At 40.7% G+C, this 24754-nt stretch overlaps 3 protein-coding genes across 4 annotated transcripts; 2 read left to right on the forward strand and 1 right to left on the reverse strand.

Moving 5' to 3' along the window:
- The first annotated feature begins 1063 nt into the window (after positions 1 to 1063).
- On the forward strand, positions 1064 to 7038 carry ap1m2 (adaptor related protein complex 1 subunit mu 2). 2 transcript variants are annotated; one of them, XM_040144950.1, is made up of 12 exons: positions 1064 to 1302; positions 2945 to 3101; positions 3257 to 3324; positions 3501 to 3631; positions 3751 to 3898; positions 4469 to 4595; positions 4698 to 4840; positions 5389 to 5460; positions 5733 to 5891; positions 6082 to 6207; positions 6535 to 6610; positions 6776 to 7038. In XM_040144950.1, exons 1-12 carry the CDS (start codon positions 1261 to 1263, stop codon positions 6799 to 6801), a joined length of 1275 nt encoding a protein of 424 aa, XP_040000884.1. In that variant the 5' UTR covers positions 1064 to 1260; the 3' UTR covers positions 6802 to 7038. The 2 variants fall into 2 exon arrangements, with proteins under 2 accessions (XP_040000884.1, XP_040000885.1); XM_040144951.1 differs by lacking the exon at positions 1064 to 1302 and adding an exon at positions 1602 to 2006.
- A 381-nt stretch (positions 7039 to 7419) lies between these two features.
- cdkn2d (cyclin-dependent kinase inhibitor 2D (p19, inhibits CDK4)) lies at positions 7420 to 10404 on the forward strand. The gene is made up of 3 exons (XM_040147398.1): positions 7420 to 7606; positions 7974 to 8132; positions 9461 to 10404. The coding sequence occupies exons 2-3, from the start codon at positions 7992 to 7994 to the stop codon at positions 9812 to 9814; spliced, it is 495 nt and encodes a 164-aa protein (XP_040003332.1). The 5' UTR covers positions 7420 to 7606; positions 7974 to 7991; the 3' UTR covers positions 9815 to 10404.
- Positions 10405 to 14643: 4239 nt separating this feature from the next.
- si:zfos-323e3.4 (volume-regulated anion channel subunit LRRC8C) lies at positions 14644 to 22080 on the reverse strand. The gene is made up of 3 exons (XM_040147397.1): positions 22025 to 22080; positions 21189 to 21347; positions 14644 to 18167 (listed from the first exon to the last, which is right to left on the reverse strand). Exons 2-3 carry the CDS (start codon positions 21327 to 21329, stop codon positions 15879 to 15881), a joined length of 2430 nt encoding a protein of 809 aa, XP_040003331.1. The 5' UTR covers positions 21330 to 21347; positions 22025 to 22080; the 3' UTR covers positions 14644 to 15878.
- Positions 22081 to 24754: the final 2674 nt, after the last annotated feature.

Consider the following 24754-nt stretch of genomic DNA (forward strand, 5'->3'; position numbering starts at 1 on the left):
CCAGTAGTGGACTAACAGAGAAAAGGTTTGCTGTCAGAGAAATAACATTTATGGATATAAAATTTAACCATAAGCATGATGATATTTATCAGGTACAATTGTCCCTATCATTCATGTTGTGTTCAGAGAAAACAAACAAAACATTTTCCCTGTTAAGAGAAAAAGCAAGATAACTTCTGGAAAAAGCAGAGACACAAGAGTCAACCTCGGCGGTGGAAGAAGTATTCTTATCCTTTGTTTAAGTGAAAGCATCAGTACACTAATGTAAACATACTCCATCACAAGTAAAACTCCTGCATTCAGAATCTTACATAAGGAAAAGTACAGAAGTATTATTGCTTAAATGTACTTAATGTATCAAAAGCAAAATTACTAATTATATGGCATCATATCTGTCATTTTATATGACATTATTAGATGTTGATACTGAGGCATCAGCATGTAAGTAGCATTTTGCAGTTATAACTGATTGATGTTTAATGTTTTAGTCCAGTGTTTCCCAACCTATGGGTTGGGCCCTCTCCTAAGGGACACAAGATAAATCTGAGGGGAAGGAAAGAATAAAACACAAAGTTCTGCTACTCACATTTGTATTTGTTTTATTAACTTTTTTGTATTTTTTTTGTGTGAAATATTGGATACTTTTACCCCTTTGGTCTCAAACATATATTTAAGGGGTTACAGGCCAGAAAGTTTGAGAACCACCGTTTTTATCTTAAACAATGTGTTGTATTTGTATATGTACGTATGATGTTTTTTTTGGGGGGGGGTTTATCTTAATGTCAAAAGTACAATATTTCCCTCCCAAATGTAGTGGAGTATTAGTATAAACCAGCATAAAACGTGAAGTTCTCCAGTAAAGTACGAGTACCTCGAAACTGTACAGTGACTGAGTAAACGTACTTAGTGACTTTCCAGCACTGATCAACACGACTGTCCCTGCTCCGACCCGCGCGTCTGTGGCGCTCTCTAGCGGATAAACTGTGCAGCACACCCTCCCCTCCCCTCCCCTCCCTCGCTCTCTGCTCAGGTGAGCTGGTGAATGTTTTACCTGCTCGGCGTGACGTCACGGCACCTCCGGGGACAAAGACAGAGTCGAGTCCACGGGCACCTCGGGCTGGTTCACTTCTCTGGTTCGGATGGCTGGACCGCATTAACACCGAGTCGGGGGGGGGAGGAGGGAGACTCGCGTTGGACCTGAAGCGGAGCTGCTCGTGCCCTGTGAACTTCGCACGCTGCGCCGGTGCGCGAACCAACACGATGTCTGCCTCCGCTATATTCGTGCTGGATCTGAAGGGGAAGGTACGATCGACGCCTGAGCTCCACTGCAGACACTGATAATGGCACCGATAATCGCTCATTTGGATTAATACACAAGTTACAAAGCCCACACCTTTCCCTCGCTTTTGGCTGCGCGGGTTGAGTTTTTAACTGTTGCTTTAACTGTCAAACATTAATGGCATTTGCCACTCATTAATTTTTTTGCCTCGTTAAAAATTAATAAAGAGCTTGCTAGAGACTCATTCATTGGCCCTCTCTTCTGTACTTCCGGATCCCCGTCCGCCTGTGGAGAGACCGCCGGGCCGCGGCCTCAAACAGCGTCACGAGAAGTGGGGAAAGTGAAAGTGTCCAGCTGTGTTGCAGCAGCTGTGTACGCGTTAAGTCTGCGCACTCGCGGCCTGTGTGCCGCCGTCCCCTGGTCGTGGACATCCCCTGAGGACGTCCTCTTCTTGTAACCCGACCCACGAGCTAGTGTTACTGAGAAACGGGAGTGGAAGCGGGCACGGTGTCAGATGTTCTGTGCGTGATAAAAGGGCTGCGCGACAGAGAGCGCAGAGCAACACGTTGACGCCACTGTTTAACTGGACCCGCTCAAAGCTCGCCGCGGCAGTTTGGTGACTCGCAGTAGGCGACGACCTTAGTTCATCTAAAGCATCTAATGCGCCTCGAACAGGTCTGACCTGTTTCGCATCGGCCCTCTCTTAGACATCTCATCTTGTAGTACGGTAGGACACTAGCCTTAAAGAAGGGTCTGCAGACTCGCGGGGGTCAGGGGCAGTCCTGGCAGGGATCAACTCTGTCCCCTTTTAGTCAGGTAATGGTTTACTGCGCTAAATCACAACCGAATCAGCATCTTCAGGCACAAATTATCATCGGGAATAAGTGGATGCGGATCCTCCTGCGCTTTCAACCGAAAAAATCGAGTGGCCCATTCTGAAGAATTCACATGTCAACTGTATCAAGGATTGCCTTAAATGGTCATTTTCATTATCAGTTAATCTGCCCATTATTCTCCTAAATAGTCTGAATAATAATCAGTTATGAAACATTTGGTCCATAAAATGTTAGGAAAAGGTGAAAAATAACCGTTTTACGAATGCCCAAAGTGCTTGTTTTATTTTAAAAACAGCCCAAATACCAAAGAAATTCAATTTACTTTCACATAAAACAAAGAAAAGCAGCAAATCCTCACAACTGCATGAGGGCCGTTTCTGGAATTTTTGCTTAAAACCTACTTTTACAGTAGGTGCCGCTTGTTTCTTGTTGACGGACTTAACCAACCAATGCTCTAATTGTATCAAAGCCTAAAAATGTCACTATGTCTCACCTGCTTCTCTTTACCTTCTACTTCTCCTGCTTTGTGTTTGGTAAACAGTTGGTATTGAAATCGGTGAAGTAATAATACCTGTTACCTAGAATCACCTCATCAGTGACCTTCATGATAACAGTCAATGTCGGCGATATTGTGATCGATAATGACAGTAATAAAGAAAAACAAATACTGTAATCTTTTGAGACATACATGTAGATTAAATGTTGCCCCATCCTTGTCGATACCAGCCTTGCTTTCTGAGTCCCAGCTCACGTGTGAGACTGTTTGGACCATTTACTTTGGCAAAATGTTACTTTATATTCACCGCTGTCTGTTATTCGCCCCGCTCAGGTGTTGATCTGTCGGAACTACAAAGGCGATGTGGACATGGCGGAGATCGACCACTTCATGCCTTTACTCATGCAACAGGAAGAGGAAGGACTTGTCTCTCCTGTAATTCCACATGGCAATGTTCACTTCATGTGGATCAAACACAGCAACCTGTACCGTATCCTTTACCTGGCGCGTTCTGCGCTATAAATTATTAATAGTGACTGTAAGTTCAATTTGAGGTTAAAACGTAGGAGAATAATCAATTCCAGGGATTTTAACAGTAACAAAACATGAATGTGTGGAACACTCCTTGACCTGGTCTTCATACAGTGGTGGTCACCACAAACAAGAACTCCAACGCCTGCCTCGTGTACTCATTTCTCTTCAAACTTGTCGAGGTGAGTGGCACATGCAATGCAATTATATAGAGTGGTGACACACCATGAAATGTTTGTCGTACATCCAGTTTACAAGAGTAGGTTTGCATTTACGTGGAAAGCCGGTGAAGGATGGCAGTCAAATATAGTGATAATTCAGAGTAAAAACTGGCAGTTACTCTGTCCGTTTCGTGCAGGTGTTCACGGAGTACTTCAAAGAGCTGGAGGAGGAGAGCATTCAGGATAATTTTGTGGTCGTCTACGAGCTGCTGGATGAGCTGATGGATTTCGGCTTCCCCCAGACTACCGACAGCAAGATCCTACAGGAGTGAGACTCTCCGAGACGCACACTGACGCACAGACAGACGCACAGACATGACGCATATTGATAGAGAGTGTGGGGTTGAATTACAGCAGGCCACCTCCTTCTCATCTCACCCCTTGCAGATACATCACTCAGGAAGGGGCCAAGCTCGAGGTGGCAAAGACCAAGGTGCCGACCACCGTCACCAACGCTGTCTCCTGGAGGTCAGAGGGTATCAAATACAAGAAGAACGAGGTCTTCATTGATGTCATCGAATCCATCAACGTACTGGTGAGAAGGGATGTGGAGCTCTTTCGTTGAGCTCTGTCATTAAAGCCTCTGTCACCATCAGATTTATTAATTAAAAGAATAGTTGTCAGGGAGCACTTACTATAAATCACACAGAAAGGGAGCAGAAAATTTAATCGTACTGACGTTTGGCGATATTACTGTCATAGAATTTGGAGCTAGTTGTGTTATGTTGAATACGCCATATCAGAGTAAGTAGCGCAAGACTTTTCTGTATAGTGAGTATATTGTATATCAGTGTGTAATATGCTCTGCACGGCCTTATTATTATCATTGTTTTATTGTTTCAGTTACACTCCATCCATTAGCTGTATGTTATTTTAATATTTATACATGTGTTAGTGCAAGTAGTATTAGTGTCTTTGTGTCACTTTACCAGTAGAGGCTTAACTGATTTCATGTTTTCTGTGATACTGTATTCTCTGACGTGCGTTCAGCTTAATCTCCCTGCCTGGTGTTTGGTTTGATTGACTAATTAAATCAGATGATAATTATTAATTCAATTGAATAATGTACTCGGATGGATGGACCACTGTGTGCTGTTTTGCTCAGGTGAATGCCAACGGCAGCGTGATGAGCAGTGACATCGTGGGCAGCATCAAGCTGAAGACCATGCTGTCTGGGATGCCCGAACTGCGCCTGGGCCTCAACGATCGAGTGCTTTTTGCACTCACTGGACGTGCGTATGCAGCCCCGGTTACCTAGTAAGATATGTAGCTAATCTCTCTGCTTTGGTTGTGTTCAAATTAACCCCACTCGTTGTGTCGTTTTTTTTATTCAGGGGACAAGGGGAAGACCGTGGTGATGGAAGACGTGAAGTTCCACCAGTGTGTCCGTCTTTCACGTTTCGAGAGTGATCGTACGATCTCCTTCATCCCTCCAGACGGGGAGTCCGAACTCATGTCTTACCGCATCAATACTCATGTTAGTTCAATTAAGTACCAGGGATTCATACGTAAATTTTTATATTTGTCATTCATGTCATATTAATGGCGCACATGCTGTTTAGGATGAGACCCGGAGTACTGTAAATGCATGTACTCAATTTAGACGTAGCTGATGGAGCTAGTGCCATGTTCTATATGTTACAAATAGCAGGGTACTGATATGAAGAGATAGCTAAACACATAAATCCAGATGGGAAATTCACATCTATTTCAAATGAAACAAGTATAACAAACCAATAAATTACAGAAAATTAGATTCAAAAGCTATATATTACAGTACTTCAGGTAATATACAGGATTTTTGAAATGTATAAGTTCCTGTTTAAATATATGTGCAGAAATAAGGAGTCTAGTAGTGCAACTCCGAAAGCCTTATCGAGCTTTATATTGGTGTGCATGTAAACACATGAATTTCATTCTCATGTATACTGACTCATTTGCATATGTGACTCAAAAAAGCATTTTCACATTGTTTTAATTGTAAAATCGTTTGCATAATGAAACCCTATCCTTTATCTCTTACAGGTGAAGCCTCTGATATGGATCGAATCAGTCATAGAGAAATTCTCTCACAGTAGAGTGGAAATCATGGTGAAGGTACTGACCAGCTGTGTTTTTAACCACCATACATGCATTTTTTTTTTTAATAAACATTTTGTGTCATTGACTGGAGACATATGCTTTGGTAACTTCAATGAAAACTGTTAGAGCATGAAGAGCACAAGGAACAGAGCAAACATTATCTGTGTCATGTCTTGTGTCTCAAGTTTTTGTTTACTTTCTACCCAGTGATACAGTTCACTGCCCTGAGGCAACAGCAAGGAGGAGGCTTTCACAACACGCCCTGCTATATTGTGTTGTATTTTCAGGCCAAGGGGCAGTTTAAAAAACAGTCTGTGGCAAATAATGTGGAGGTGAGGGTCCCTGTCCCCAGTGACGCTGACTCGCCCAAGTTCAAAACCAGCACAGGCCATGCCAAATACGTGCCTGAGAAGAACCTGGTGGTGTGGACCATCAGGTCTTTCCCCGTAAGAAATTCACAACTCAGTCTTTTATATGCCACGGAGTTCAAATTATATTCCTGTCTTCAGTGTTTATTGATATTCTGATCAAAGATTGAAATTTGTGTCGTATTCTTTGTGTCTTTCCGCTTGCCTGTGTATCGCTTCTGTAACTCTGTCTAATCAGTTTTCTCTGTGTGTGCCTGCATCTATCCAGGGAGGTAAAGAGTTTCTAATGAGAGCTCATTTCGGGCTGCCCAGTGTGGAAAATGATGAGATGGAGGGCAAACCTCCCATTACTGTCAAATTTGAAATCCCATACTTCACAGTCTCGGGCATACAGGTATGTATGCGTACAGGTTTTTAGTGTGTTTATGGTGAGGTTCTCCCTTCATGCCAGACAACCCAAGAATATAGCCTGTAAGACGCACACATTTATTCTGGATCTGAAGCCTATCAGAGCACAGAATATCGTGCTTATATTAATTTGGAAAATAATAAAGCTCTAACTATCAGGTGAGACGATTACTACTCTGCATAGGGTGTCTAGTTTACAGCCTGTGGAAAGTCAAGCCAGGTCCTGTAAGAGCTGATATTGTGTGCTTACTCCAGGAGCGTGGGTTTGCCTCAACACGTTGTGTCTCTGTCTCGCTCACTCTTTTTCCACCAGGTGCGATATATGAAGATCATAGAAAAAAGTGGCTACCAGGCTTTGCCCTGGGTCCGCTACATTACGCAGAGTGGAGGTACATTAGTAATTCTTTTCATCAGACCTCAAAGTAATAAGACATACTGTTTTTGGAACACTTAGTTCTATTTAGGAAAGTGGTGATATACGAATGAATGTAGAAACTGGATCACAGTTAACTTCACACTAACATTTGTTCTCTTCTTTTTTTTTTTTTTTTTAGATTATCAACTGAGGACCAATGTGTAAAGTGGGGGGGTGATTACAATACTGGATATTACTCAGTTCCAGGACTTCCAGATGAGCGTCAATGATCACTTTAAAACTGGACTGAAAGAATGTAATAGAAATTTCACTTGCTCTTTGTAGTGTCAGTGATCTTGTTTTATGAATTATCCGTGTGACTTGATTTTAATGCTGTAATGTGTATTGTGGGACTATTGCAAATTATTTAAATGCTTAATTAAAATGATTCCCTTCAAACAATTTGTTATGAGTAACCTTAGTATTTTTCTCGAGTCCCTTTGTTTTTCCTGAGTTTGCATCACCATATAAGGACAGTTTTTGTCCTCATTTTGTAGTAATGACTGTGCAATCACAGTCACTAAATTCCGCCTAAAATTAAAAACTTACACCCGCCTTTTTTCTACACTTACCTCTGGAGAAATACAAACAAAGGTCAGAAATGTGAATGAACTGCCTTTGAAGACATCAACGTATACGAATCGCCCGCTTTCTTCGCTACGTGCACTGATTGGTCGAATGCTGCTGTTGCCACAGTGATAGTGTAGTAACGGAGTTGTAACCCCACCTCTTTAACCATATATGGAAGAACAACACCCTCTAGGCAAGCTGGGATTGGTCAGCGTGTGTTCTCTCATATGTTTGTAAATTGTAGTCTGGAGACGCCGCTGTGTGGATCTCAGCGCGCAAATGTTATTTTCCAATGTTGATAAACCTTCCTTGTTTGGATTTTATTTAAAAATTACTGGTCTTTAGAAACAGCGGGATAGAAAATCTTGGCGACATTGTGGATCTTGACGAACCGAACAAGGTATGCGTAAAAGCTCTATAGTTTGCTCTTTTCAATGTTAGCGGTTAGCCTGGATGCTAATTGTTTGTGACATTCGGCTGAGCAGTCGGTAAAAACAAAATGTGTTCACAAAGCTTTGTTGTTTAAACGTACGGTTTTGTGAAAACGACCCGATGTAACATTACGCCAGCACCGTCAGATAACATGGCGTCAACGGGGAACTGAAGCTTACGTTAGCCGGATGCTGTAGTAGCTAGCTGTAGCCGAAGTTAATCTTCCTGAATCCTGGCTTCGCTTCTTTACTGTCCATCGATGCTTAATTGTCATCATGAGGAGCCCGCCGTTGGGTTTCGGTGTAGTAAACTGTTGTACATCTCCTACTGAATAGGCAGGAAGAGAGAGTATAATGGTCCTTAGTCAGATGGATGCCGGTAAAGCTTTGACGGCGGCGGCAGCCAAAGGGAATACGAGCGAGGTGCAGAGGATCCTGGAGGAGAGCCGAGTGCATCCTGATACTCTCAATGAATTTGGCATGACTGCACTGCAGGTGAGGACCAGTCCCCCATGTTCAAATGGTCATACATGATTCACACTTACCGAGGTATTAACTACACAAATACAAATACATATACGGTAGAAATACGGTAGTCCAGAGTTTTTGTCTGTGACAGACTCACCTTTCCTCCCCCTTCCTACATACACCACATACGGCTCTCTTGAATTTTTCTCTCAAGTTTCCACTTGTGAATTTGTTGTAGTGCCGTGTATAAAAGCAAAGTTTATGTTTTTATGTTAAAATCACGCAGTGCCAAAGTCCGAGTCCCCGATCTCGCTCGGAAACCAGGTAATATCCAGCAAAATATGGAATATTTTATGTTTTGACTCACTAAATCGATTAAAGCAACGTCCTACCTCCATGAGGGTTACAATGTTCAGTTGAGGTGTCGATTCAGCGTTTTGCAGGCTGTAGTTCGTGTGGCTGTTGAATTGTACTGTAAATGTTTTGTACACCCATTTATATCAGAAAAGGTAGACTAAATGGAAAGGCTGCAATAAACGATTGATCGTGTTTTTCTTTTTCTTTTTCTTTTTTTGCAATAAAATGTCAGAAATAGTGAAAAATATCCATTGCAATTTCCCAGACCTCCAAATGACATCTGCAAATGATTGTTCTGCTCAAACCAACAGTCACAGACCCAAAGATATTAAATTTACAGAAAACTGAAAAAAGAGAAAAGCAACCAATCCTCACATTTTAGAAGCTGGATTTGGCCTCATAATTGACTGAACTGATTAATTAGTTGTCAGATTTGGTGCAGATACATTTTCTGTTGATGGACTAATCAATTAATTGTCTAGTTATCATTTCAGCTCAACTAAATGGAAACACCACAGTACAATGCAATAGAATTCAACAGCAGTGTAAACTACAGCCTCCAAAATGATCATTAAGTTTAATCAATCCCTCTTCAAACATTATAACCTTCATAAAAGTTGAATTTATTGTAGGATTGTTTTATTAGACTGCATTTGTTTCACCTAGGTGTACCTGATGATAAACTGGCAACTGATCGTATTAAGATGAGTGTTGTCATTAAAGACTTCCCTCTTCCCATTGCTGTCCTGTTATAGTTTCACTAACACTATAGACAGTTAGTGTTTTTAATTCTTTACCATGTCCCATTTGACATTTTCATGATATCGACTTTTGGGACTAAAACGAAACATTTAATAGGGCTTTGTGATCTCAAATCCTATACATGAAACAGTTAAAAAGCCTCTGTATTTGAGAGAGTTTAGGGTCACAACCTGCCATTTACATACAGGTGCTGAATTTACTATGCGCTTTCGTCGTCTCTCTAATATCTCCTGAAGGTGATGATGATGGGGAACTCCAAGATTGCGAGTTTGCTGTTGGAAAAAGGAGCAGACCCCAACATCCAGGACAAACATGGGATAGCGCCTGTCCACGATGCAGCCCGAACAGGATTCGTGGACACTCTGCAGGTTCTGGTGGAGTACGGTGCTTCGGTAAACCTCCCGGACCAGAGTGGGGCCCTGCCTATCCACATTGCCATCCGGGGCGGCCACCGGGATGTTGTGGAGTTCCTGGCACCGCGGTCCGACCTGAAGCACGCCACCGTCAGCGGGCAGACAGCGATAGACGTGGCCCGAGCTTCGTGTGTGCCTGATATGATTGACTTGCTTTTCGCTCACATTCATAGTTAGTCAGAAGTCTGGGTGCCTTCTGGGTAAACATAACCTCACACTTTTTTTTTTTTTTTTTGTCTGTTTTTTGCTTTAAACCTGGTGACTTGAATTCATTGCTGTGTAAAGGATTCATTTTTTGTGATTAGTGGCTCAGAATTAATATGTGACACAGGACATATTGTCTTGGCAGCTTATTTTCAGTGGATTGGGTGGCTACAGTAGAGTAGACACCTCTTTTGCACAGTGCAATTTAGGCACCTTATATATCTGTTTTCCCTATTAATTGGGAGTGCACATTTGTAGATAGTTTTCCCTCAGTGTTTTGTAATTATTGCATTATTTCTATTGTGTAAGAATTGTAACAGTTGATACAATGTATGTGTTTTTTTAAAAATTTTACAAACTTGACATGGTGCACCCTGATTGCTTTGCATAGTTGTGTTTCTCTCGATTAGATGTACTTAGACTTTGAATTTACTCTTATTTATTGTTGGAATAGGACTGAATATTCCTGTGACTTTGTAAATAGCGACATTTATTGTGATTTGTTGAAATGTTATTTATATAAATACTTTTAAAGCAAAAGTGAGATTATTCACTTTACTATTTGAAGATGAAAGCACAAAATAAAGTGTTGAACTTGAAGTCAAAGTGTCGATTTTGTACAGTATACTGTATTTAGCTACTGTGTATTTGGAGATTTAATGACCTTAGCAGTAGTTTACATTCTATATAAAATTATTTTCCAGGCAACTTCTGACAAAAAAACAAAAAAAGAAGAATTTAATTTTGCTGAAATAAAATGATTAAACGTTTTATTTTCCACATTATTTTATTCCTGGCAGTTTGATGAAGGCTGTGAAACAGCATTTAGACCATCATGTAGAAGGCCAGTGGTTCTCAACCCGAGGGTCAGTACCTCTTAAGGGGTCACAAAATAAATCTAGGGGTTTGTGAGATGATTGACAGGATAGGAGAAATCACAAACTGCTCTGCTACATAAATTTTAAAGTTTTTATCTCCTCTTTTATAAGAATTATTTAAATGTAAAAAATCAATGGTGAATCTGCTCACAACTCAGTGGTATTAGGTGACAAATGATGCGTGGTGCCAAGTAGTCACTGCTTTATTTCGAGGCAATAAAGGCTGGAAACCTCTGATGTTGGGAGATCAAATTTACAGAAAATAATGAACTCCGCATTTCTAAAATCCTGGCTACGGCCCTGATTGACTCATTATTATTCTTTTTTTTCACATTTTAAATCTTTACAAACTCCAAGGCTCTATTATAATTTTTTTTTTTTTAGCATAAAGAAGCAAATAAACAAGTACCTGTTTTGAAGCAGAAATTAAATGAATTGATTTGTGCAAATTTAGCTGACTCTAAAAATAGATTTGTTCAACCATGTTAACAGCATGTTCCTTTACATTCATAATAATCTGCTGTATTCTGCCTTGAGAGACAAATCAGATTGGTTTATGTACTGATAACTACGCTACATATTTCCTTAAGTGTCCAGCACTTCCCCAAGGTGATCCATCAAGGGCATTTATAATAACTGCGCACTGGAATGCACTGCACAATGAAAAATGTCAGAAAGGTCACTCAGATAGCTGGATTGAAACTCAAAATGAATGAGGGCCCTGTTTTCTTGGGGCTTGTAGGTAACGGCAGCACAGTTTGCTTATGTCTGTGCTCAGGGCTCTTACGGCACAATGGGTATTTTGTTTTTCTTTTTCTGTGCCACGGGCCAACTTCACCAGGAGATACAGTTCAGCTACTGCGCTGCCATTTCTCTGTGCAGAGGCCCATGATGTCACAGAAAACAAAAAACAAAACAAAACACAAAAAAAACCCAGCACTTATGTTGTCAGAATGTCGGCACATTTAGATGCAGTTTTACTCAACTGGGGTTTTGAATGCAGGAGCATTTTGTGCAGCATAAATTTGCTGCTTATGGTTAAACAAAGGGTCTGAATACTGCACTTCTTCTACCACTGGATTTAATAGTCTGCATTTACATGTTGTTTTCACCTTCCTGTTTCAGATTTACATAGTCCCACACCTCCTGCGAACTGCACAGCCCAACCACAGCATTTGACTGCTGGGCACTGAACAACTCTACTGGAGCAGCTGGATGTTAAATGTCTGCCTCAAGGGCACTTCAGCAGTAGTTGTTGAGTAGAAAAAAAGTCATTCACTCTCCCCACCCATATTTTCCCAGCTGGTCTTGGGTTTTGAAACAAATCTTCCGGTCAGAAGTCTGCTTCTCTATCTTTGTGCTACCACTCCCTCATCTTGTGTAATAAAGACCCACAACAACGAACAATATTTAAGTTTATTTTCCCGCCCTGATAACTAGACCAGTTACACAAGTGAAAAATACAGACTCACCCGGACATACACCCAGCCACTAGGTAGAGCTGCCTGACTTCACAGCGCACAAATGTGGTTTGCTGCGAGATGTGCAAATACTCCACGTATAAACACTGTTCACTGTTGTGGTTGATTTGCTTTGCCTGTTGGGGGAGAGATAAGCTTGCATGCAGCAAGAAATAGTGGAGTAGACAAGAAAAACCTGTGTCAACCTACTTCTTCACACCTGTGGACGAGCATACACATACGGGTCTGTGTGAATACATGATGATGACAAGAATGAGGGAAAATTAGGTATGAATCAAAACTCTGATGAGTGAACTTTTGAACCTATTACAGATGAAGGACAATGACAAAGGAATGAACTATCTGACAGACCCGCCTGACTAAGTGCATGCCATTGGAGACGGTTTAAACGTGTTGCTTTTTAAAAGTATGTTTGGGGTGTTTTTGCCTTCATTAGATAGTAGACGGTGGAGAGTTGACAGGAAACGAGGGGAGAGAGAGATGGGGGATGGCATGCAACAAAGACCTCGGGCTAGACTCGAACTGGGACGCTTCCTCCACAAGGATGCCCCTTACCACTCTTTTAGAGCATCAATTAGTTGATTAGTTCATTGTTTAAGTCATTTTTCAAAGCAACTATGCCAAAGATTTGATTGTTTCCAGATTATCCAGTGTATGAATTTGCAGCTTCTCCTCGTCTTACATTACAGTCATCTGATTCTGTCTGGACTTTTGGACTGTTGCTCGAACAAAACAAGACATTTGAAGACATCACTTTGGGCTCTAGGAAATGCAGGAACCAGTTAATGGATTAATTGAGGAATTAAACTGCAAATTATTAGTTACTTGCAGCTCTGTACAGTGCTCACCTGTCCATATGTAGATTGAAGGCATTGTTGCTCACTGTAATCATTCCTACTCTCCGTACTAGATGTGAAGCGACACCTTTATAATTTGACTACACCGTAAGAAATGAGATAAAAATCCACAGTCCTTGTTTTGTATTAAAATGCATTCTAAGGTTCATCCAAAGCTAATAAGAGGCTTCGGTAGTCCGAGTTAGCCAAATCAAGCGGGTATCCTCTAGTCTTTTTAGTCTGAAATTCCCCCTTTTGTTCCCCCGGACTGTTTGTTCTTTGCTGAAGCCACACTGCATGGTCAGTATGGATAGGAAGACTGATCACATTGACCAATAACATTTTCACAATGTTATATGGACAAGTGAGCATTGTATCAAATCCAAAGCGATCCCTTAAGCTTTGGAGTTAAGGGTAGTTCTCATTCATGGGTGTGTAAAATACAGTTTAATATCATCCAAGATTTAAAATAGTGGTAAAATGATGTAACACATTTTATGAGTTATGGACTTTGACCTCAATGTACTGTAAGTCATGCTGAAAACGGGTTGAAATCATGAGTGATGAGTCACTGTAAACCGTCAGCACGTACTGTAACATGCTCTGTTAGGTTAAGTCCTTAGATTCACACTTTGACTCAGTTCATCAATCTGCAGGGAACCACAGAATGTATGCACCGAATCCTGACCTGTCAGAAATCGCAACAACAGAAACTCACATGGCAGGAGGAAGCTTCCCAGTCTCATTTTCCCACTCAAATGTAAATACTGCATCGGGTCAACTAGTCCTAGTAGCTCACTCCCCAAGTATGACTATGGCAGCAGCTGTAGAATTTCGGACTGAAGTCAACATATGACTTCCAACTGAAGATATCCCCTCTAACATCTTAAAGCAGCCCTCTTGGAGACATAACATGTTGTTAGCTATTTCCAGCCAAGCATTAGTCACTGTGATGACATCAAATCTGTTTTGGTTAATGCTAGTGACACACTCAGCTGCCACCCTCAGTGAGAGGAAAAAAAATGCGGCAATGATTGACAAAGCATTATAAAATACAAATACAAATACGGCTATGCACCTCTGGAAAATTCCACAGTTCAAACTCCCTCTTCCTCTTTTTGTTGGCAACTTTCAGTGCTCAAATCCATCCAAACGATAAAATATAAAAGACATCAACACAAGGTTTTCCTGGAGGTATGTGGCAGTGTGGGCGGGTCAGTGTATGCTCAAATATTACTGTGGTATGACCGTAAACTGACTGACAGGATCCAATTTTGTAGCCAAGCAAGCCAGGACATGACTGCACCGAAGTTCAGGCAGAATTGTGGAAGCCCTGACCGCAAAATACAGATTTGTTATGCATGTGTGAGTCTGTGACTGAGAGACTGCTTTATAGAGGGAAGATAGGGAGAAAGAAAGAATGAAAGAAAGAAAGAAAGAAGGTATTTGCTTGTGACATAGACCAAACACGGGAGTTTCTGAGTCAAATGTATCTAATTTCAAGCATTTCAACACCTACTTGACCTCTCAACGTAAAACTAAACACAAGTTGACTGCAATGACTTCCTTTCTAGCAACAGAAACTTTAAGACATTTTATTTCCTTGATTCTGCGTATTTAAAAGGCACTCTAAATTTACTTCCATCCCTTTATGAAGTACAAAATATACAGCATATTTTTAGGTAATTTTACATCTTTTACATCTTATTACACATATTCCAACTAGTTAACAGTGTTGTCTGGAAATCAAACTATTTTCCCCATACTGTATTGTAAAAGTTGAGTAAAATTATGTTAAAGAGGTAGCAAAAAATAATACAAGGAAGCAAAACTGAAATTCTAGTGAAGCCATTAATTCATACATAATGTGTTGAAAGAGTATCACCCATAATCACAATTATCACTGTACTCAACATATTACTCATCCAAAAGGTATTTAAGAGACAGTGGTCTTGTCTTCTTTCTTGCTATAAATGCTTATTTATTTTGTCCTGCTTTGAACACTGAATATCATGTTGACTTGACTTTTGTGTGATTGATAATCTCATGTATGAATTCAGTCTTTTCTCTGTTCGACAGAATATGTAAACAAAGGAATGGGCATCTATTATTCTCCAACTGAAAGGCTCTTCTTCCTCCACTTGTTTAGTGTCTGAAAGGCGGCAACGTGAGCTACCGCACTGTGGGAAACGATTCTTCATGCTGTATAAACCTGTCCAACAAGATACAGCACAGTTTGAAATCCCTTGACATTTGCTCTGAAGAACCCAGAAAATACTCAGTAAATAAAACTCTTGAGTGAAAATGTTGGCCCATGACAATTTGAAGGTCGTGCCTTTCTCACTGATTTATTTTTGAAAAGTGTTGAACGCTTGTCTCATCCAAACACAACATTGTTCGGACCCTGCATTTATAATAATCCCAGTTAAACTGTACATTAATGTGAGATCTGCACCAGTAAAATCAGCAACATAAAAATCCAGTTTTGTAAAAAATAAGTTTAGTAAGGTACTTACGGGACACCAATGATTTTTTTTACGGTATTTTTAAGAAAATACATAAAAAACATTGTGCAAGAATATGTGCAACTTGATTCTCCATTCAATAACACAGACTGGAAGACACATTTCATGAGGACTGATTTTATAAATAATTTTTTTTAGTGTCTGGTTATTGTTTTGTGTTCAGTTGTGGATTTGATTATGGTTTCGCTTTTGTTCTGTTTGTATGAAACATATCCTCTAATGCCATGAATCAATACCCCGCTAATTCTCTGTTTCTTCCGTGCACCATCGACCACCATGCTGCGCTGAGAAAAGATGAGTCCAGTAGCTCTACAAACTTAGCTGTTAGCTAGCCTGCTTCGTACATCTGATGGCAGCAGATCCAGCAGGCTCTCTTCTACCGTCAACCCACTGACAGTCAGCAGGGGACAGTCCCCTATCTCCAGAGGCAGAGACTCCAGGCGGTTCCCTTTAATCTCCAGCCGGACCAGCTGAGCCAGGTTGGCAACTCTGGAGCTAAGATACGACAGGCAGTTGTTTCCAAGAGCCAATGTCTTTAGCCTTTTACAGGAGAACAGCTCCTCTGGCACCGTTTCTAAAGAGTTGAAAGCAGCGGAGAAGAACTGGAGGCCCTGCGGGATGCCCACCTCAGGAGGTAAAGCGCTGAGCTGGTTGTGGGAGACATCGAGGTGCCTGAGCTTGGTGCAATAAAACAGTCGAGAGGGAAGCTGTCTTAGCTTGTTCCAGCTAATGTCCAGCGTCTCTAGGGAGTGCAGCTTGCTGATATGATCAGGGATGTAAGTGATTTTGTTGTGCCACAGTCGGAGTGTCACTAAACGGCGACAGTGCTGTAAGCTCAGAATCTCCTCCACCGTGGTTAGTTTGTTTTCTTTCAGGTCCAACTCCTGCAGATTGTTCAGGCTAAAGACTGCACTTGGGATGCGCTCCAACTCGCAGCCCACTAACTCCAGTGAGACTAGGTTGGTTAACTTCTTCAGGCTGCTGAACGCTTGGAGCTTGACACCTTCATTATAGATGCACAACCTCTGCAGCTGCAACGCTACATCCCCTATGCTGGGTGGGATCTTTGTAAGGTTGGAGCGGAGAGTGAGGACCCTCAGAGCTCTAAGTTCTCGGAGGGAGTCCAGGGTGGCACTTCTGGACAATTCATTGGTTAAAGGACCATTCAGATGTAACTCTTCCAGGCCATGCAGGGTGTACATCCATATAGGCACCGCTTCTAAATGTTCAAAAGCTAGACGAAGGACCTTTAAATGTTCCTTGAGGTGGTTCAGGGCGGGCAGCTGGACCTTTGCAGGGCAGTAGATCAGTGATAACTCCTGAAGAGAATCTAGTTTTGCCACGCTTGATGGGATTGTGACGTTTTTAACTTGTTCCAGTTTGAGTGATTCCACTTCAGGGATCTCAAAGACTGTGTCCGGTAGCCCCGGTAACATTAAGAGGTGGAGCTCCAACTGGTTACTGGTGTTCCTGGCAAGACGGTTGCGCAGCTTTTTGGCAGTCCACTCATAGTTGAGGTTGAGCTGATGGAGACGACTCTCACTGACCTCAGAGAGAAAGACAGCAAATCTTTTAGAGTAAAGGGCATCATATTGGTCCACAAGGTGCAGGAGGAATGCAAAATCATTCTTTACATCCGGTATGTCGTTAATACCCGTCTCTAGCCTGACGTGCTCAAAGGAGTACTCCTTCAGAGGCCGATGAAAAAGCCAGTAGAGAGAGTAGATGCACAGAAGTCCATACACTCCCACAAAGAAGATATAGCAGTAGGCAAGCTTGGAGAAAAGATGGGCTTTGTTATGGTTACAGCAATAGATATCAAAACCAGTCAGCTCAGGAGGAACATAGCAGCGCACTACTATCTCAATGTTTGGTACAAGCACTGCAGTGTAGATAATTATTAAAAGGAACTTGAAGACTTTCAATGATGTTTGCAGTACATGCATGAGATACAAGATGTCTGCCTCCTCTACATGAGTTCTAAACTTCTTCACCTTTTCAAATAGAGCTTTGGCCTGCTCTCCTTCCTTCTTATCCAAAACGGACGGGGCCGACTGAGACTCTGGACATTTCTTTTCTGGAATAGACTTGACAGAAAAGGAGTGAAAGAGCCCTACAGTCTCCTCCTCATCTCCACGTTGCTCTGTGGGATCCTTTGAGATTGTATTCTTCCTCCAACTAACCAATTTCTCCTCTCCTCTTTCCTCAGAAACTTCACTCAGGGCCCTCGTGGTCCAGGGTGAATCAAAGCACTTCCCGAGGATGGTGACAAACAGGTCGATTTTAGATGATGTCCCAGGAAACTTGAACCAGAAGCCGCTTGCTACCATGAAGATCACAGTGTGGATGACGACGAGGTATGGGAAGTACTTTGCATACCAGTGGACAAACCTCTCGTAGCAATAGTGGTTGACAAACACGTACTGGTGGATGTCCAGATTGTTTTTGCGGCCAAACACTTCCTGGATGATGGGGCTCACAGGTTTGACCAGTGTGTGCTGTACCGTTTCATTCTCCCTGTAGGTCCGGATGTGGCTGCAGTCGATTACCTCGGGCGTAGGGCTGGTGAAGTGACTGGGCAGGCAAGCAATCTTGTCTTGGGTGAGCTGTGGAGAATAGATGTATATATTAACCAATTGTGGGGGGGGGGGGGCTGCAAGAGTTTTTAATTGTATCATTAAATTAAAAATGTATCTGAATGGACAACAATAACATCTCCTTGTATTCACCATGTCATTAAAAAGGTGCTTCAAAAATAAATTCATTCATTAGATGTATAGAAAATCTACTCCAAAAGCTAACAATCCTTTCAATATTTTTAATGTATATTTGAACTGCTATATACTAACAGATTACAAATTAGAGATAAAGAGACTTGGAGAATCTGTGCCAAGCTGTTCTGGAGGCTTGTGGTGGCCCACGACCTTACTTAGACATTTTATGCTATTACACTTTTTAGCCATGTTGGCGGCGTGGCTCAAGGAATGGCAATGTGGGACTGTCTACCACTTTGGTCCTAACTGAAATATCTCCACAATTATTGGATGGATTGTAATGAAATTTTGTGCATCCGTAGTCCTCAGAGTATGAATACTAATAACTTTGGTGTTCCCCCTGACTTTTCCTCTAGCACCACCATGACATTGACATTTTTATTTTTCAGTAAAATATCCTAACAACTATTGGATGGTTTGCTGTCCAGTAGTTGTGGTACAGATATCCACAGTGCCCATGTGATGAATTCTCATGACTTTGATCCCCTGATTTTTCATCTAGCACCACCAGCAGGTCAAAGTTTTCACTTATTCAGGGAAGTATCTCTACATCTACTTTATAGATTGGCACAAAAGGTGGTACAGACATTCACGGTTCTCAGTCGATGAATCCTAATAACTTATGGTTTTGAGTGAAATATTTTGATAAATATAGTTGAGAATATGGTGAAGGATGACTCATCTGACCATATCACTTTTTCCACATCTTTGTAGACCAGTGCCTATGGTTTTTTCACCACTGAACTCTCAAATGTGCATTCATCTTTGTAATGAGGGGTTTATGCACTGCAACCCTACTATAATATTCCTCTCTATGTAATTGTCGACGGACTGTTCTTGTTGACACAGTCTGATCACGTCCTGTATTGACATTCAGTCACCTGAGAAAGAGTTGCTCTCCTGTTTGTCCTTACATATGGCACTAATGCATCTCTGTCATCAAATGTGCGCTGCCAACCACAGGTTTTGACCTTATTTACTCACGTCTTTCCTATAGATCTAAATGCAGATGTCACTTTAAACACTGTTTAACAGTCTTTGTGACTGAAGCTCCTGCCATCCATGGCCCAACAATTAACCCTTTTTCAAAGTGACTTAGATCTTTTCCTCTTGCCATCTTGATACAGAAATCAGAATCAACTGGGCCTTCTCCTCATCTTTTATACATGTCACGGAGCATGACTGTATGTTAACTGCTTAATTGTACCATGCAGTGCACCTGTGTGGAAGCATCTGCATTTGTTATGTTTCTCCACTCATTTATTCAGGTTCTTCCTTTAATTTGTCACCTGTCTGTATATCGGGCTTTGGTTACTTCTTAGTAGGATCAATTGTTTATTTTGGTCTTTTTATGGGATTTGTTGACAGCAAGAAAAATATATAGAATATCACCAGACTTATCTTTTGATTCTGAAATTGATTTCCTACAACATTTACTATCACAATACATATTGATATTGCAATATAAAATTGCAAATACCTCACTGCCCATTCCTAGTAATCCGTGGTTTCCTCAGGGTTCACTGAGTTAAATTTAAGAATTTTAAAGTCCTTTTTTAATACCACACAGAAAGCAATTTAAGACCTGTTTCATGATCATACCAGTACAGGCATGAAAGTATGATGGAAAACCAGTAGGGTATTGGATATGGCCTACAATTATTTATTATGATGTCACATTTTTTCTGTACTTCCCAGGAGTACATAACAATAATGATATAATTAACTACATTAAATCAACCTGGGCCTGGATAAGCATCAGAAAATAGATGGGTGGATTAACCAGTGAAAAATGATTAATTGATTAAAGTTAAGTTTTCGCTAAAATCAACACTTGACTGCTAGCAGTAGTGATGCTGTTTGCTAGAGGTCTGATTGTGCTGACCGAAACTCCACAAAAAGGATTGAACAGCCTCCTACGTGCACGATCACTTTTAGTTTATAAGTGTATAATGTCTCCAAACAGCACAGAATCGGATACAAAAACATTTTAGAGATAACTTTTTTAAAATTTTGAGTAAACCAAATTCAATGCTTTTCAAGACTTTTCAAGACCTACAGATACCCTGTACTTAGATGTGACAAGCAAACACTAACCGCCTTGGTCTTTCAGTTAAACGTTACCTCACTCCCACCGTATTTTAGTGTAGTCTGTGTGTTTTCTGTAAGCAACAGTTAAACTTCTGATCCAACAGAACCCGTAGTGCCTGTAGATGATGTAGTGGTTTAGACAGCTGCCTCAGGGTGCAATTTACTGGTCGTCTTTTAGATGTTTCCTCTGTACTACTCGTCTGTTATTCAGTATGTCCGCCTCAGTAAAGTTGCACTTATTAGGTGAATGGACTGTCCCTGGTTTTGCTCTTCAATAAAGCAACACCTACACCTTTCACGCTGAGCGACAGCGTGTTAACGTAACAAGGAAACGAGCAGCAGAAATTATTATCACATCTTTATCCCGTTGCTTTTCTTCTGGGCTATTTTCATGTGACACAGATATAACAATCGGGTGGTGAGAGACACATTAAGCAGCAAGTTAGTGATCTGAATCTGAAGTAAGTGGGTCAGGAGAGACAAGTTAGTTCAATTACACTGTCTGCGTTTTCGCCCGACTTGGACGTCAGATAATGTAGGAACTGCTGTGACATGTGCCATAAAACAGAGAGGAGGGTGTGTGGGTACAGAATATTCCGCCCAAGTTATTTTGAGATGCCACAATAGATAGAAATTACGCAAATGTCTCTTTAGGCAGGTTAGGTTGCATTAGGTTAGTAATGATTATGTTACTAAACAGGCTAACAATTCAGGATTGTAAGAGTTTATGATCACAAAGTGGCTGGTTGGTAGGTGCCTCACCTGCAAGGTGCACCCAAAGACTCCAATCATTAGCATAACAAGGCACAGGTACTCTGAGAAAACATCCCACCATGGTTTCAGGACCCGATACTTTGAGTTCTGCTCAGTGCTGAGGTTTCTGAATTCACCCACTGGGATCATCCTGGCTGCTGCTCCACACTGATGAAAGAAACGAGTGGCTGTGAACACTGAGGCTAAAATAGGCTTTCAACACAGTGCAGCCTCTGGGGAACATCTTGTCAAAGGTTTTAAAGTCACATGACACAAAAAGACACAAGATGTACTAGCACAATATATTTTCAGGAGTGAATATTTGGGTTCATTATGTAGATAGCGACTGCAAGCTTTGGGTGTCTATGGCCTTGAATGAATCAACAGCCCGCTCCTGTGCTAAAGTTAGGTTCAAAGTGGACAAACTAGTTTGACAACAATGTCTGACAGAAAGTAACTCCCATTCGGGAAAGGATTTAGGTAATTTTTTAAGCCACCCCCCCACCTCATAGCCAAATGAGCCAATTAGACTATTTAATTTCTAATGTAAAAAGTTTAGAAGTGACACTTTCCAACGAGTAGACAAATCGCTGAGCAAACTTTCTGTGGGATCTTTCTAAAACCGTGCTACTTCTTTGTGATTAAAAGAGACACTTTAACATCACACCATAAAGGGCAATGGACTCCATAACTGCGAAATGATAAAAAACCTATAGAGTCACACGTTCACACTCTCCCATCCATTAACTTGAAAGTAGTGTGAAGTTTGTCTCTGAGGTATGAGCGCGGACATGACAGCAGACAAATCCGTGGTGTTCAGCTTTAACCAGGTGAATTTAACTTACCTGCGACGGAAGAGGATCCACTGGTGTCCGGCAGGGATCGGGATCGGGACTCGCTTTTTGTCATAGTTAATGACGAGCGCACCGGTGTCAAGTTACCGAGACACAACACATGAAGGTCCGGACAGGATTTTCAAAATAAAACCCCTCCTCACCAGGCCAGTTCAACACTTTTGACTGCTAACTTTACAAACGACAGGAAACGAAAGAGACTTTATTTTATGATGCCTACTGTAGATTATGGGGACCTCTGTGGTAAATTAATATATATTTAATCACCGAATCTCTCCTATACTACTCTTAAATGCAAATGTCACTCTGTTGTCCTTCAAAAACGTTTAAAAACACACTTTACAGTAACTCTTCTTTTTTCTCGTTGAAGTTTGTTTCGTGCTTTTTATGTATTTTATTCACAATGTTTCACTCACATTTTACTAATAAAAGCAAAACAAGAATAATAATTTAAAAAAATGAATAGAAATCCAATTTCCTGTCTATTTTTTTCTGGCAAGTTTGTCTGAGCACATACATGGCAGGGGGTACATGATTATTTATGCATCCACATGTAAGGTTTCCTTCTTACTTAAGAATGGAACAGTCCTGAAATAATTCGCAGTGATATTTTGAGATGCTGTATCTTACAGACATGTAAAATAGAAGACCGTGCATGTAATGGTTTTTTTTTTTTAACCATATCGCATATTCAATTGCACAGGTAATACCATATTGCTGGTGCCTGTTGAGGCTCTGGTGGCTGGGGTGTTGGTGCTGTAATTCTACTGTTGAATCATGGGGGTGCTGCTTGGGGAATTTAGGGACATAGACTCATATCAGTAGCTGACCTGTGTAATTCAACGTAAAGCATCTGTCTAAAATGCATTAAAGGATGACAGTCTTTTTTTCCTGAGGGCACAGATGTTACTACAGCTCAAGCAGTTTTTTTTTTGTTGAGGGCCACTGTGGCCCTTCTAAATTTGGCAGGATGAGGTCTTGATACTCTTGTAAGCCCACATGATCAGGGAAATTTTCCTCTAGGATAATACAATAATGGTCTATCACATCCACCTGTCAGGTCCAGTAAGGAAATTAGATGTGTTGGCAGCCAATTTGGGTGGTCGATTAATCGCATACTTAAAAATTTAGACTGCATGAAAAACCAACTAAAAACCAAAGAAAAAAGTGACTTGGCTTATTGGTTTCTGTAGTGAAACTTAACTTTGTACCAGTGGCTCGTTGATGTTGGGGATAATATCTGATACAGTTTAACAGGTACAGGTTTTGTTCAGTATGAAAGAAAATTAGCTCCCTCCAGTGGCCACTGCTGCTTTGAAAACCTGCAGTAACTTAATTTTATGATCCAAATGCCAGGTCCACATCAGATAGATGCTTCACATTAAAACAAATATTCCTCTGTTTAGGGGCTAAATGTAAATAACAAAAGATGTCTACGGATCAGAACTAATAAATCATTGCATGACTACAACAGTACAATAAACATATATTTTACTTTACAATGTATTATTGTACAGGGCCTTTTTTTGTGCTGGAAAAAAAATGTACAAAGCAGACCTTAAATATTCTAATTTCCATTCCAACTGCTGACGGACAGGAAAAAAAAAAGTCCCTTTCGATGTGAAGCAAATTTTTACAAACATCCAAAATTAGCATTAACAGGCATTCCTACTCAGTTATAATGCATGCTAGTTTTTCAAAAACACAACACCAGGGTCCAATTCAATACAAAGCTGATGTCAGTTTAGAGGAACAAGAAAACCAAAAGAATCTGAACAAATAAATAAAAAAAGTGAGCTCTGAAATTCTGTACAAGACTTCTTAGAATATCAATGTACAAAACATCACTTAAAAACCTTTGTAGCTTAAATTGCTGTTACAAATACACTTCTTTAAGCAAGTTTTTGTCATTAGCATACAATATTTGAACACTAATGCACAAACAGGGTCACTTCTGTTTCTGAGGTCTGGTGGATGTGAAAACCAAAGAGTCAACTGTAGGGAGAGGTTCTCAGTGGTGTCAGTAATTAAGTGTTTTTATAAAACACATTCAGTGAGATGTATGAACCTAAGTTTTTTAAATTCTACAGTATTCTGTTTCCTCTAAACACAGTCAAAACCTATTTCTTCATCCTCTTGGCACTCCATATACCAACAAATATACAGACAAATCTCTCAATGTTTTTCTCAAGCCTTTTTCCACAAATGTCACATTTTATGAACCTACCAGTGGCTATTAGTGAAAGGACACATTAGTTACTACGCAGTTACTGTAAGGTCCTGCTTTTCCTGTACCAGCAATTGAATTTCAGACTTTGGGCCTCATGCAAGAACCAATAGTATCAACCACTAAACTCGTTCTTCAGTGGCATGTAGCGCTTTAAGTACTTTAAGAGTGATTTCTGTAGTATTATTTAATATTTTACTGCCATTTTATGCAGTGACAACTTCTACAATTTGGAATAAGCAGAACAAGTACACTTTTATAGTGGTGGGTCCGCGATTGCTCCTCCTCATGAAGGGGTGGCATAAATCAGGTTGAAATGAGCAATTTACAGCAAGTTTGTTCAGTGAAGAGAGTCTGCTGAATCTGACTTGGAACACATATGAGCAAGCTTCACAGAAAAAAAAAAAAAAAAAAAAAAAAAAAACCCACCAAACTGTTCTCGCATGAGGCCCATTCTCCTGTATAAGCTTCATCTTTTGGCTGTCTGGGTTAAC

The sequence above is a fragment of the Xiphias gladius genome, chromosome 15 (assembly GCF_016859285.1).
Source record: "Xiphias gladius isolate SHS-SW01 ecotype Sanya breed wild chromosome 15, ASM1685928v1, whole genome shotgun sequence".
Lineage (NCBI taxonomy): Eukaryota > Metazoa > Chordata > Actinopteri > Istiophoriformes > Xiphiidae > Xiphias > Xiphias gladius.

Bases quoted from the DNA above. Each gene is read 5' to 3' on its own strand.
- ap1m2 (XM_040144950.1), top strand. From the start codon at position 1,261: ATGTCTGCCTCCGCTATATTCGTGCTGGATCTGAAGGGGAAG. The intron at 4,596-4,697 runs GTGCGTATGCAG...TTTTTTATTCAG, and splicing joins GCTTTTTGCACTCACTGGAC to GGGACAAGGGGAAGACCGTG. The intron at 4,841-5,388 runs GTTAGTTCAATT...TATCTCTTACAG, and splicing joins CTTACCGCATCAATACTCAT to GTGAAGCCTCTGATATGGAT.
- cdkn2d (XM_040147398.1), top strand. From the start codon at position 7,992: ATGGTCCTTAGTCAGATGGATGCCGGTAAAGCTTTGACGGCGGCGGCA. The intron at 8,133-9,460 runs GTGAGGACCAGT...TATCTCCTGAAG, and splicing joins TTGGCATGACTGCACTGCAG to GTGATGATGATGGGGAACTC.
- si:zfos-323e3.4 (XM_040147397.1), bottom strand. From the start codon at position 21,329: ATGATCCCAGTGGGTGAATTCAGAAACCTCAGCACTGAGCAGAACTCA. The intron at 18,168-21,188 runs GTGAGGCACCTA...TATTCTCCACAG, and splicing joins TCTTTGGGTGCACCTTGCAG to CTCACCCAAGACAAGATTGC.